General features: G+C 41.5%; 1 protein-coding gene across 20 annotated transcripts in view; it reads right to left on the reverse strand.

The window, feature by feature from the left end:
- Positions 1–13151, reverse strand: part of EXD3 (exonuclease 3'-5' domain containing 3) — a 333234-nt gene that overhangs the window by 206860 nt on the left and 113223 nt on the right. For all 20 annotated transcript variants that reach the window (XM_026106225.2, XM_026106223.2, XM_064523551.1 and 17 more), the window contains 2 exons: positions 6815–6888; positions 3420–3458 (listed from right to left, as the gene is read on the reverse strand). In XM_026106225.2, coding sequence (XP_025962010.2) covers positions 3420–3458; positions 6815–6888 — 113 coding nt within the window. The remainder of the gene's footprint in view (positions 1–3419; positions 3459–6814; positions 6889–13151) is intronic.

Here is a 13151-nt window from a genome sequence, read left to right on the forward strand (position 1 = left end):
TGCTCTCTGGTAGGTCCCGTGTCATATTGCTGGACTCATGCAAGTATCTCAGACAACTTCTAAAACAGAGTTTGATGTGACGTTTACAATCAGAGTTGCTTCCCTACTATGCTCCTCATATTTATGACTGTTCCATGTGTGTTCGCTTTTTAAACGCTTGGCAGAAAACTGAAAAATACCATCCATGCTTTTTAGCCTCAAAGTTATTTTATCCTGCAGAACTTCCAGGGAAACATCAGTATGCAAGAAGCCCCTCTTGCCACTGACCAAGTAGTCCCTGCAGCCACTAGCGGGAAGACCACTCCTGAACACGTCACATACAGTGTCATACACTATCTTGTGGCTGCTGTACCCAGTCCCATCATCTTTATGCAGCTGATAAAAGCTATTAAAATATTAAACATGCAAAAATGGTAGTAGAAAGGTACACAGCAAAGCAGATAATTGGCTGATCTTTTTTTTTTTTTTTTTTTTTTAATTGCATATCTAACATCAATATTCTAGACCTTCCCTCTGCTTGTGAAGACAGGCACTCTCTCCGGCGCGTTTCCATGCAGCTCACAGAATCAGTTAGGTGAGCTAATGAATAGCAATGCAACTGGCACCGTGAAAGAGAAGCACTTTTCCCCTCCCTCTACCCTCCAGGTATCTGTGCTTGGAGAAGATGATACGAACTGTAGCACTCTTTCTGGGCTAACCAGGCTTGCCAATAAATAGCTGTGATGAGGGCAGTTTCCCTAGGGTATAAAGACATTTTGATCCCTTTGCTTTCCCTCCGGCCTCCTCTGCCTGCCTACAGCTGCTATCTCTGCCAATTCAGCCACAGCCCAGACAGCAGAGAGCTGGCAGCAAGGAGGGGCAACAGTTTGCCACAGGGCTGCAAACAGGTTCTGTTGGCCCTGCAATTAACTACAGACTTTCTGCCTTTTGTAGGAACAGTCAAGATCACACCTTTGATTCATCCCACAGGGCAGGAAGAAGAAAATTCTGGACTTGTACTGCTTTGGGCGAACAAAAGGAAACGTCTACTGCCTGCCACACCGAACGTGACAGTGGCCACCACTATTGAACAGGGAGTGACTCCACTTTGACCACAGCTCTTGGTATGTGCATGATTTAATCCAGGCTCTTAACTGTGGCTGCAGCACAGAACTGGACAAAAATGGGTTTTAAACCCATGGAAACTTTCAACCTCTTTCGACTTAAAATTGAAAATTCTTACTCAAAAATTCTGATTCAGAGTTTGCCATTGTGGAGTCTTCTGGGAGTTTTGGTTCCTATTCCCCCAGGTGACCCAGTGTTCATGCTGCACCCCATTCTCTCCTTCCTACTCAACACGATGCATCTTTAATATTGCATCTCCAGGCACAGCATGGGACATAGAAATTGCCTCTGAACATGACCCAAATATAAGAATGGGCCACACGGCACTTAAACCTCAACACTCTCCAGCTCCACAAGGCACAGCCTAATAAAGTTTTGTTCTTTTTTCTCAAAATATGTCACATTATAGGTGAAAATCTGAGTGGAAAGCAGAACCTTTCCCTAAAGTAAAGCCCAACTGAGAAGAAGAAAAAAAAGGCTTGGGCAACATTGGATTTTGCACCAAAACTCAAAACACACTCAGAACCTTTTTGTTGAGTGCAGTCAGGCTGCTCGCAACGTGAGGCTTATCTGCACGTGTGATTATTTCAGTTTCCTCCAGATGCACAGGTACAGGTTCCGATTGCTTTAATGTGATGCCAAAGACAGTAATCTCTGATAGCACTAAGAGTCAGGACTGATAACAGACAAGTTTAAGCACTGCCCTTGCGATAATTGCTCAGTTGTCAAAAACAGGCAAACTGGTGGCACTCAGAAAATACAACGTTCGCAATAGTTTGAGGGAGCAAAGAGGGCCTCTTGCTATAGTCCACCAGCCAGATGAGCTCTGGGTGGTTGAGGGAGTTGCCTTACCCAGGTGCAAAACAAACATGTCTCTGAGAGCAGCTATTCCCAAGCCTGCTGACACCACAAGTGATTGACATATTCAGTAACTGTATAGGTCAGTTGGGGGGTTATTTCCACTACCCACCATAGTACTAGTACAGACCCCTTCATTGCATACATTAAAGTACATCCGGAAGTTGTGAAAAAGATGTCTACTACAAATTCATAGCTGATCCCCTCTCAGGTCTTGATTCAGCAAGGCACCTGTGCTAGTGCTGGCCTTTAAGTCTGCAAGAGCCCCACTAAAATCAAAGGGAACTCACAAATACGCTCAGAAGTACATTCACTGGGTAAGATCACTGAGCTGAAGAGGCAAGACCCCTTCTTTTCCTCACAAACCTGGCTTCTAGCATGCGTATGATAAACAACACATAGAAGTTGAATGTTCATCACTGGAGATACTTAAGTAGGTATAACAGTTACCATGAAGGGATGCTGGGTATCTTATCAACTCTCTTTGGTCTTAAAAGAAAAGCCCTAGCCCTCACATTCTCATGCCTTTTGTACTGTCTTTTTTCCTGCTGATCCAGAAAAGAGACAAACTACATCTCATGTCTAAAATGCAGTCATTTTGCCAGTGTGTACACTTAGGGCAGGAGATCTCAAGTGCATGAGATCACCAGTCCTAGGACTGTCCTGTTACCACTCAAAGGCCCACACTCATAATTCAAACAGGATTTCATAGAGAGAGTCTAGCTGACACAGGAATTTTCAGTGGCTGCAAAATTCAAACTGAGACGAGTTAGAGAAAAAGAGCAAACACTCCCTATGAAGTTGCAATTCCACAGGGATGTCATAGGTACATAAATCATGAGTAATGGTTTGTCACCACGGAATTTCCTAATATTTCATTGTCACATACACATTTATTGTAGTATCAGGCCAGAACATGGCTGTCTGAACTCTCCTGTTTATACTTCGGGAGGAAAAGAATTAATATTGCTACCCTTCTTCCTGTGTTACTAAAACTACTTGTGTATTACAGTACAAGGCACAGCAGTCTTGATATCTAACAGTTATATAATAAGCCTGCTGAAAATTGTCAGAGTAGAGCATGTAAAAGGAACTTAACGTTTGTCCAGATTTAGTCACATACCTTGGTAGTTGCCTTAGATTATTCCTTTTCCCTGCCTTGTAATTAAGCAAACTCAATATTTGTAGTGTTTGCTTTTCAGTGCATGGAAGTAAAAGAATGTATTTGATAATCCTACCTAAATGCTACAGCTAAACCAGAGTATTCTTAAATACGTAACAGGAATTCAAATATATTCTCTTCTGTCCCCTCCCTGTCATGCACACTTTTGCTATATGTTTATAAAGTTATGACAAAGCAAAAAACTGTAATACCAGAGTTGGATATTTTGATGATCTTAAAATAAGCTCCAAGCAAATAAACTCTGAGAAAACGGGAGAGGGAAGTCTGTACTCACCTGAACATGATCTGTCCAGTTCTCCTGAGTCATGCTTTTCTGAAAAGACAAAGCTACTTCTGAGACATCTTAGAAAAGGGAGAACACAACATGCTGAAATTTAACACACCATCTTACACCTTGGCATCAACTGTGATTGAGGAATGCGTTTTAGGAATGCACTGAAAACTTTGGCTTCTCATATGTCACCAAGCAGGGTATGGCAGAAAAACATGGCTTAGATCAATTAAATCAGACAAATGTTGGACTACAAAACATAAGACAAAACGTCGATCTGCAATCAAAGCATACAGGCAACCCAGATCCCTACCCAGCACTGGGTCATTATTGTCTGGAGCTGGGTCATGGACTCCTTCACAAAAAATAAATAAAATAAAAAAAAATCACCTTAACAAGACTCTGCAAAGTGCTGCATCATTTCTGAATGTCTCAAAGCTCACATTGTGCTCTTGCAGAGACAGTGATGTTGCTGCGCAAAGCTGAAACAAGCCCTACTCTGGTGGAACATGTGGATCATTAATGTTGCCTTTACCTCAAGATTTGCAGCATGTCCTTAGGCTGTTCATCTCAATAGCTAGCCCATGGAGACAGACATCTCCATAGACTCCAGTAAAGGAAGTGATCTCATGGATTATCTGCAAGGCTGAGCCTTCAGAATATACTAAGACAAACTTTTCTCAACAGCCAAGTCATGAAATATCCTCCGGAATCATGAGGTCTGGGAAAGGAAACTGATAAGTTAATATCCTCACTCAAACGTAGTTCAGAGCCAACCTTGGGGAGCAACTTGGGATGCGACTTTCCCTACATGCTGCCAAGAACGCAGGCTGCGTAAGATTGATCAGCCATAAAGCCCTGAGTCACGCTCCCACTTCTGGCAGAGGTAACAAGGACTACTAGTACCACTTTGATGGAAAGGTACATGAACAAAAAGGCAACAAGAACCCCAAAGGAAACATCTTTGAGATATACAAGCATGTAACTTAAATACTACTGAGATAAAGGAGCCATTTAGCCAGACCTCATACACAGCTGAGAATGGTAAACACAGAACACCAAGGAGCTCTCAGAAGTAGTGGTGGTGGCCAGAAACAGCTGCCAAATGTACCTTAACAGAGGTAACTGACCAACTCAGATACTTTAAGTCAAGCAAACATTTCAAAACAAAGAAAACAGAAGGCCAGGGAGAGCGGAACATCAGATTGAGAATGTTTTTTTCTTTTGCTAAATAAATACAATTGCAGAAATCTTTTCTCCCACTGTTGCAGATCAAGCTCTCTAGAGTGATGCCATATGATATTAAAGCCTTGAGACAGTGAAATGCTTAATAATCCTTAAGTCTGATGTTAATTGATCTGGCAGGGAGGAAAGACAAATCAGAGGCTTTGCTGATTGACTGGGAAGTCTTGGAAAGAGAAATGTCTGTGCCAGGATGGTGTCAGAGTTACCACCACTCAAAACCATCTTACTGTTCAAAGTACTCTGGGGAAAGGAGGGTCAGAGAAAACATATGCATCTACCTTCGCCTATCAGGAAAACATCAGATTAGTCCCCTGCTGAACAAAAGAGCAGGCACTTCTGGAAGAGGCATTTCATTTCCTGAAAACTGGTTGTCTGAAGACTAGATTGGTAGTACTGTATGTAGGGAGGGCTGAACAATCTGGTGGGTTTATGAAAGCTTTTCTAGAAAGTCTTCTCATATCTACAGGGAAGAGTCTTTATGAACTGCAGATGAACCACCACTCCATGGCCACGTTTGGCAGATACGACTTTATAATTCAACATTCAATAGATGAAAACATTTCCCTATGATGTCTAGCCTCTTGCGGTCCCTGTTCTTCACAGCCCAAATGATACATCTGGATACAACACTTCCAAGCTGCCGCTTTCAAAAGAGGCAGAACAAGAGTTGGGACAATCTGCCTCCAGTCAGAGGATGATGGTGAATGCCAGAGAAATGTGCTCAAGAACGTCCAACAGCACACTCCTGAGAGGGGAGGGGAAAGCACAGGCAGGCTATCTCGTGAAGTAATACTGCAGATAGTCAGCCTTCAAGCTGATGGATAGAAACCTGCTTCCTAGAAAGCATTAGTGCTATCTTCTCACTTCCAAGATCTGTCACTCCCAGGAGGAGTAAAAGCATATTTGGAAAGAGAGGACTTGGAGACTGGACACAAGTAAAGCTAGCTCAGAGGAGAGCCGTTCAAGAACTGAAAATATTATCAAATTGCTCAGTGGTGACAAGGCTGTTATCTCAGCATAAAAAAGCTTTTGTGGCAGATCTGGGGCCGTAACCATCAACAGCAAAATAGTATAGCACCTGCTGGCTTTGGGTTGGTGCACTGATTCTTCCTTTTGTTTCTTGCTTTATATTGGACTGTTCTTTAGGCTGGGTCTCAAGTCCAGTCTTGACTGCCTATGTGAAATCTGTTGGTCCCAAGAAAGGAGCTGGGGGATAACACATCAAGGTCGTCTTTGTCCTGCAGCATAGATGAAGGCTAGAAGATAAGAATGATAGGAGGAAGAAAACCGGTGGATTCTATGAGCTTGTATGGCCACTGAAAGAGATGTCAAAGTCTGTTATAACGTTAAGGTTGGAAATGATCGATCTTCTTTCACATGACCTGCTGATGGATGCTCTAGTATTACTGAATTCCTGAGTCTAACGTGGATCACATCACACTTAGCAATAGGGAAGCCCTGGAGTCAGTTTTCTCTGGACATGCGAGCTTTACTGCATGACTTACTAATCCAGCTCCACCAGAAGAGCACAAGCCTGACAACAGAACAGCACAAGCAGAGGGATGGAAACACCACCAGCATGTGCTTTCAGCACCAGGTGCTAAGGAAAATAGCTCTCTGCACTGACTACCTGGTCAGACAGCATGCTAAAAAGACAACCAGGCCACATGTACCACAGCTAAAAAGAACCCAGCAAGGCAAAATGCTTAAGAGCTGGGGTTATAGGTTACAATTAAAACCAGGATGAAAACAAGACAGGTTTAAAAAAACAAAACAAAAAAGCACTCTTCTTTTTCTAGTATTGGAATGATGCCAGAAGAATAATGCACCTGGCTTAGCTGAAATGGCTGAAATGGAATATATGGAGAGCGTGCCCTTGCCCATCTAAGCCCCTAATATAGATATGTCTCAGATCACTCCAGAGGATGCTGAAGTGAAAAAGCATCCAGCTTGGAGCAATCATGACTCCCAATCATTACAATATGAAGGGACACAGACTGTCACTCACAGAAAGAACAGATCTCATGGCACATCCAATGCATTTCTATATAACAACTTGTTCACATACCACCAACATCTTTCTATCATGTCGATTATATTATTCAAACAAAAAACCCTCATTCACACCCGTGTTACACAGTATAGAAACGTACCTCAACAAACCTCTTGTAGAAGAGATAATTCAGAGTTCTCAAGTGCCGCTGATTTATGACATTAGGGCAAAGAGCTAAAAGAAGGAAAAAGACATTTACGTATGCAACACAGCTGAACTTTCTTGAAGTTCTACTGTCTAGACATGACATTTTTCCTTCCCCAATTTCAAAATCAGTGTATGGAAGGCAGGTTGCCATCAAACTTGGAACAATGAAGGACAGCCAGACTCTCATTTTATCTAAGTTATAACTGTTATTTACAGTTTAAACAATGATTAGCAATGCTAATCCTACTGATATCGCTGGTTCTACCACCCCTGAATGATAAGATCCACTTGCCAGTTCAATATGCTTCACACTTAATGACTTTACACCTTTTTATTATGTCACACCCCCATATGGGCACTACTTCCAGTTTCTAAAGGCTGCATTCATTTTGATTTAAATAGAACCTATGCTGTTAACTCACTGAAGCAGTTTTGAACATGTTACTCAGGATTCAAACTTGGCTCAGCATTGTGGCTAAAGTTTATCCGATAAAATAGTATGTATCCATGAAAGACTCCATATCCATGCATGGAGAAAGGTGACTACCATTTTGCTGAGCTAGCAAACAACAGTTGTTATTTGTATTACTGTCATCCTCATTTGATATGTCTCATTACAATGGCAAAAAACAAGATCTTCACATAGTACCTTGTTCTGAAATCCAGTGCAACTAGAGATAAATGTAGAAGATAAAATGCATTAAGATTAGCATATGTATCTGTCAGTTCTTGCCAGATGCTGGTATGGATACATAGAGAAAGATGTAACCAAACCCTTCACCAGGCTTTAAGTGGCTGAAACCATCCACCTGGCAGCCAGAAGGAGCAGGACCAGCAATGAAACACAGTAACTGAAAACAGTAAAGTGAAACTTCTCCACAACTTTACTTTGTATCTGCATACACCAACAGAAATTTGTGCTACTGATTCAAGGGGCCACAGGGCATAACCTGAACATTCCCATCCCAAATAGAAGTGTTTTAAGCTCTTATTTTTAAGTTATCTTCTGTACCGTGACAACATATCCTTACCTGCATAGGACCTGACTCAACTGAACATCCTGAGGAAAGACCCCCAGCTCACAGAAAGTAACACTTTGAAAGAGAGATATAAATAAGATGTAATAGTGTTATCTAAATTACAGATTCCAAAGCACTTCAGAAAGCACGTCGGCACAACTGGTCTAGATCTCAAAAAAAAAAAAAAAAAAGGAAAATTAACTGAATGCTTCTTTTTGTGATCCTCTAGAGGAAATGTCCAAAGCACAGGACATGGTGGAACCGAGGGATTTTAAATGGCCAGCTACCTGTTGAGAAAGCAGGACAGAGGAACATAGACAGACTAGAAAAATTAAAGCACATTCTCTACTCAGAGAACTGAGTTTGATTCTAGCTTTCAATATTTTCTTATAAAAAATAGAGAAAGCCTAGCTGAAAGCGTGATGATGAAAGATAACTTGGTAAGAGATGAAATGAAGAGTTGAAAACTTAGGAAATGGAGAACAGAAAAGTAAAAACAATGAAATGGACTGGAATATAGTCAGAGAGCTGGCAAATAAGATTTCGTGGGAAATATAAATTTATAAGGAGGAAAGGAGTTAAGAAGAGCCACTAATGAAAAAACAAGAAGTGAAGAAAGAAACTAACTTGGCTAAATCAGAAGCTTTTGTTGACCTCATACACCAGGAAGTATACAAAGGTATACCAAAAGTGGCAACCGGGTCACACACATACAAAATGACAGCACAATCGTATAAAAACAAAGTCAGAAAGTCTAAAGTAAAATATGAGATGCATCTATCAAGAGCCATAAAAAGGCCAGCAAAAAATCATTCTCAAAACATATTAGTAGAAAAAGGAAGACCAGCATTGTGGCTAAAGCTTATCCAATAAAATAGTATGTATCCATGAAAGACTCCGTATCCATGAAAGGCTCCATATCCATACATGGAGGGAGGTGACTATTGTTTTGCTGAGCTTTTGCATTTGCCAACTACTCATTAGAAAAGGAAAGTTAATGAATGAGGATACCAAGAATATAAAACATTATGGTATTTGTTTTGCTTCTCTCTTCATTAGAGAAGGACTAGAGGCACTAACTAAAAAAGAACAACAAAGGGATTACATCTCAGGCTGAAGAAAGAAGAGGTTAGCATGTGCACTTAGATATATTATATGCATTTGTGAAATCAATCTGTGATTGCTTAAAACTCATTTTTGTTAAGGTGTGAAGCATGGGTGAGAAAGCTGGGAAAAGTGCAAATATCACCTGTATTTGGAAAAAGAGAAAAAATTTTCTGGAAAAATACTGCAGCAAATAAATTAGTGTCTAGAGCACCTAGAAAATAACAGATAGACAGGTAACAGCCAACCTGCACTGTCCAAAAAAACCCAAACAAACAAACCACGCTGCATCAATCCAATATCCTTCTATGACTCAGTAACCAGCCTACCGAACAAAGATGAAGCAATAGCTGCTGCCTATCTTGATTACAGTAAGGTTTTCTATACTGTCAAATGCAACATTTTGACATTTCAAGACCACACCAGATAAAGCTCTGAGCAACCTGGTCTGACCTCAGGGCTTGGAGTAGGAGGTTGGAGTAGAGTCCAGAGGTCCCTTCCAATCTGAATTCTCCTATAAGCCTACAAATATTCTCATTAGCAAGCTGGGAAAATGTAAGGTCTAGATGAAATTACTGAAAGACTGACAACGAACTGCTCGAAAACAAATCTCAAAGTAATTATCAGCAGTTCACATTCAAAATTAAAGACATACTGAGTGAGGCCTTACAAGAGTACATCCTGTATCCTACATTGTATGCAATACTTTCATTAATGGCTTAATGACAGAAGACAATACTTATTACACTTACACAGAACGCTACCATCAGAAGGGCTGCAGGCATTAGACTTCAAAGTCATCTTGAGACAGTAGAGAAATTACCTCTCATCCCCCTCCAAAAGATGCTGTTTAAGAAAGATACCTGCAGGTGGTATTTGCGCAAATCAAAGCGCTCCAAGAGCAACCTACTCAAGGTCACACACCTAGTTAAGACTGAGCAGGAGTCTGAACTCAGGTCTCCTGAGTCAAAACCAATGTTCTGCTTGCTATAGCAAAAGACAATGTCCTAAGCTGCTTAGAACAGGGACCATCCTTCTGTTCAGTGTTTGTATAACAGGATTTTGGGACCATGACTGGATTGTGGCGCACCAGTAGAATACAAATGGTATAAGAATACTATAAAATTACTTCCATGGACATGTGTTAATTCTTGACCTGGCAGTTCAACCACAACAGTACTTAATCTAGATTATGTTTCACATTTGGGACTGACTCAAAAGTAAAAATTCCCACCTGCTCTCTGCCATTAGCAGAAAATTAAAGCCTATTAACAACAGAGAGGAAGCAAAAATGAATTTACTTGTCACACAGGGTCTGAAGTAGGCAATACACACCTATTTCACTGGTGTAAAATAGGTAAAATGTGTCCACTGGGGATGTAGCGGAACACATTTTCAGATGTGGTGCTAGACTACTGCTCCCAGGTCATACACAACTCCTGAACTGGGATGGAGACCTCTCTAATGCACTGAGGCATAAACATACAAAGTTGCATTGAGGGCATGACTTCCATTCTCCTTTAATCTGTCCTGGCAAAACAGAAGATCCCAAGATGAAGCATACTTTATCACTGCTTTGTGTAAAGTAAGGGAGCCTTGATTTTTACCTGGGTATTGAAAGGATTCTTTTGGGGGGTCTGATGAGAAGCAAGATACGCATTAGTCTCTCAGTATATTATGAGAGGAGTCTCTACGTGTGAGCTAGCAGAGGACAGGGAAGGACTCAAGAAAACCTCTTTGTTGTAACCTCCAAGATGCATTCATTTCTCACAATATGCTCTGCGCCATTACTGATAAGGGTGAGCAGAAGGCAAGGGGAGACAGCAGCAAAGCCAGACTGGCCAAAGATGCCTGAGCTGCCTGCTAGCCTGGCTGTCTGGAGCTGACCTCCTATGGAAGAAGGACAAAGCATGGCATAAGGGTTTAGATCTATGTCTAAAGAAAAAAAAACATTATAGTAGAGTCTTTTGACACATGTCTAGATATGGTGAATTCACACTCAGAACTGCAAGGGCTGTGCTAGCTTTTCTGATGGAAACCTTGGAGCTGCTGTCCAGCTTGTCTTGGTCTAGAGCAGATCATCTACTATCCGTACTTCAGCAGGCAAAAACGTAGCTGAAAAGGCAAGGGTCAAGGAAGGACCCTGGCATGTTCAATCCCTTTCTCCTTCAGCAGTCACTGGATCAAAGTGTGTAACCTCAGGAGTGGAAGGCTCCTCCCTTCTATTATCTCAGTGTAGAGGTTCTTCTCGCATAGTATTACATTAAAATGTGCTGGTATTTGACAAAAAAACCTATAGAAACTCTGCAGGAAAATCACTATGGAAGTGGGGGGCGGGGGGAACCCTACAAAGCAAATTTAAAGGAAAGGAATAACCTTCTACTGTTTTAAAATGAAACAAACTAAAAAAAAGAAACATCCTCCTTCCAAAGGCATTCCTGTAGAGTTACAGCACTCATTCATTTCTTTCCCGAACAACATCTTTTGAAAATGCTTTATGCAGAGAACCCTGTGCGTTCCTGCTGCAGCTCTCCCTGGTGACTGTCCTGCGACGTGCTCCAAACTCTTGCAGACCTGATGAAGTTTAAGGACAGTTGCGACTTACCTGAGCAAAGGCAGACTGCTGAGCAGCCCTCGTCTGCCCTCTACTGCCTCAGCACTAAAGCAGTGATAACACTGTCACACACATGAGTTCTGGGGCTCCATCCAAGACGCATCAAATTTAAATTAATAGTTAGACCAAAAGGATAACCTGGTAGCAAAATCAAGAGAAAAGTGTCCCTTGGTTTATGCTAAAAAAGCTTTTTAGAGGCTAAGGTAAAACAACATTCTCAGCTTTCAGGATGTAAGGTGCTCAGCTAATTTATTCTGCTGCTATAGGACAATAACTACATAGGTCTTTCAACCATGCAATCAACTACCATTTCTTCTCCATCCACACCATTAATATCTGCTTTATTGCCACACAAACTAAGGCCCAACGTATGAGGTCAGTTGTACCTTTCCAAGTGCTACTGTTTCCACCTCATACTCACCGAGCAGTGTCTAAAAAAAACCCACCACTGAGCTCTTTGTGGTATACTGGCTTTGTGAAAACACAACAGAAAATAGACTAAACTATTTCATATTTAGTTAGGGTCTGTCCCTTCATTTCTGAGAACTGTTTTGACTGAAACATGCATTTGTAAATCTGCTAAGTCTCTCTCACAGGGTCTACAAAGAGTACTAAGTAATTAGCCTGTAACAACTACAGGCTTGTTAAATCAGAGCATACTGACCCAAGTGTGAGAAATTACTCTATAAAACTGATTTTCTTCAAGCACATGCCATTTCTGCCCACCTTCTTCCCTCCCCAGTAAAGCCAATTAAATGGAACACACAAGCAGAGTTTATGGGGACACCTCTGGGATTCAGCAGAAAATCATCCACTTAACATGCATGGCTTTGTGTGTTAACAGGCTTGCTGGGATACAGCTGAGAAGGTGGATCAATCTAACATGTTCACTTATTTTTTGTGAGGTTCCAAACCTGCTTTATATTAGGTCATCTCCTGTCAGGTTCCGAAATTTATGCCTGGCTGCACCAAGAAATGCTTCAAATCTTAAGTGCTGGTCAACCCCTAAATCTTGCTTAGGAGTCGGTGAAATTTTCTGTGAGTGGATAACAGTGAGATTTTGGCTAGCGAAATATAAAAGCAAATTTGGAATTGCAAGAATTCCGTCACATACGAGCTTGCCTTCTCACACCAAGAAACCCTGTCCTCCTCTAGCCTCTCGCGCTGAAAGCCACTTCCCGTTTCTGCTGCTGCTCTCAGCCTCCATCAGTGAGTAGGAGTCATGACTGAAGAGGAGATAGAAAGCGGCAGCAGACTGTGGCATTGAACAAGCCCACAATTAGGTTAGGTAACAAGAAGTGTGAGTTCCACCTCACCGTTGTTTTTTGGTGGAGCTGCTCAGAGCAAGAGAAGTGAGTTTTTTAAACCTGCACATTTTACCTAGCCTGCTTCCTTTTTGTATGCTCCTTCCTCACAGTCAGGTTTACTTCCACTAAAGAAGGGAGAGGAACACTTGGAAAGAGGGAGGAAAGGAAGAGAAAAGAAAAGGGAAGGAAAGGAAAGCCACATTATTTCAGCTGCCACCATTTCCCAATTCAACTCAAGCAGACCTG

This window comes from Dromaius novaehollandiae, chromosome 20 (assembly GCF_036370855.1).
Source record: "Dromaius novaehollandiae isolate bDroNov1 chromosome 20, bDroNov1.hap1, whole genome shotgun sequence".
Lineage (NCBI taxonomy): Eukaryota > Metazoa > Chordata > Aves > Casuariiformes > Dromaiidae > Dromaius > Dromaius novaehollandiae.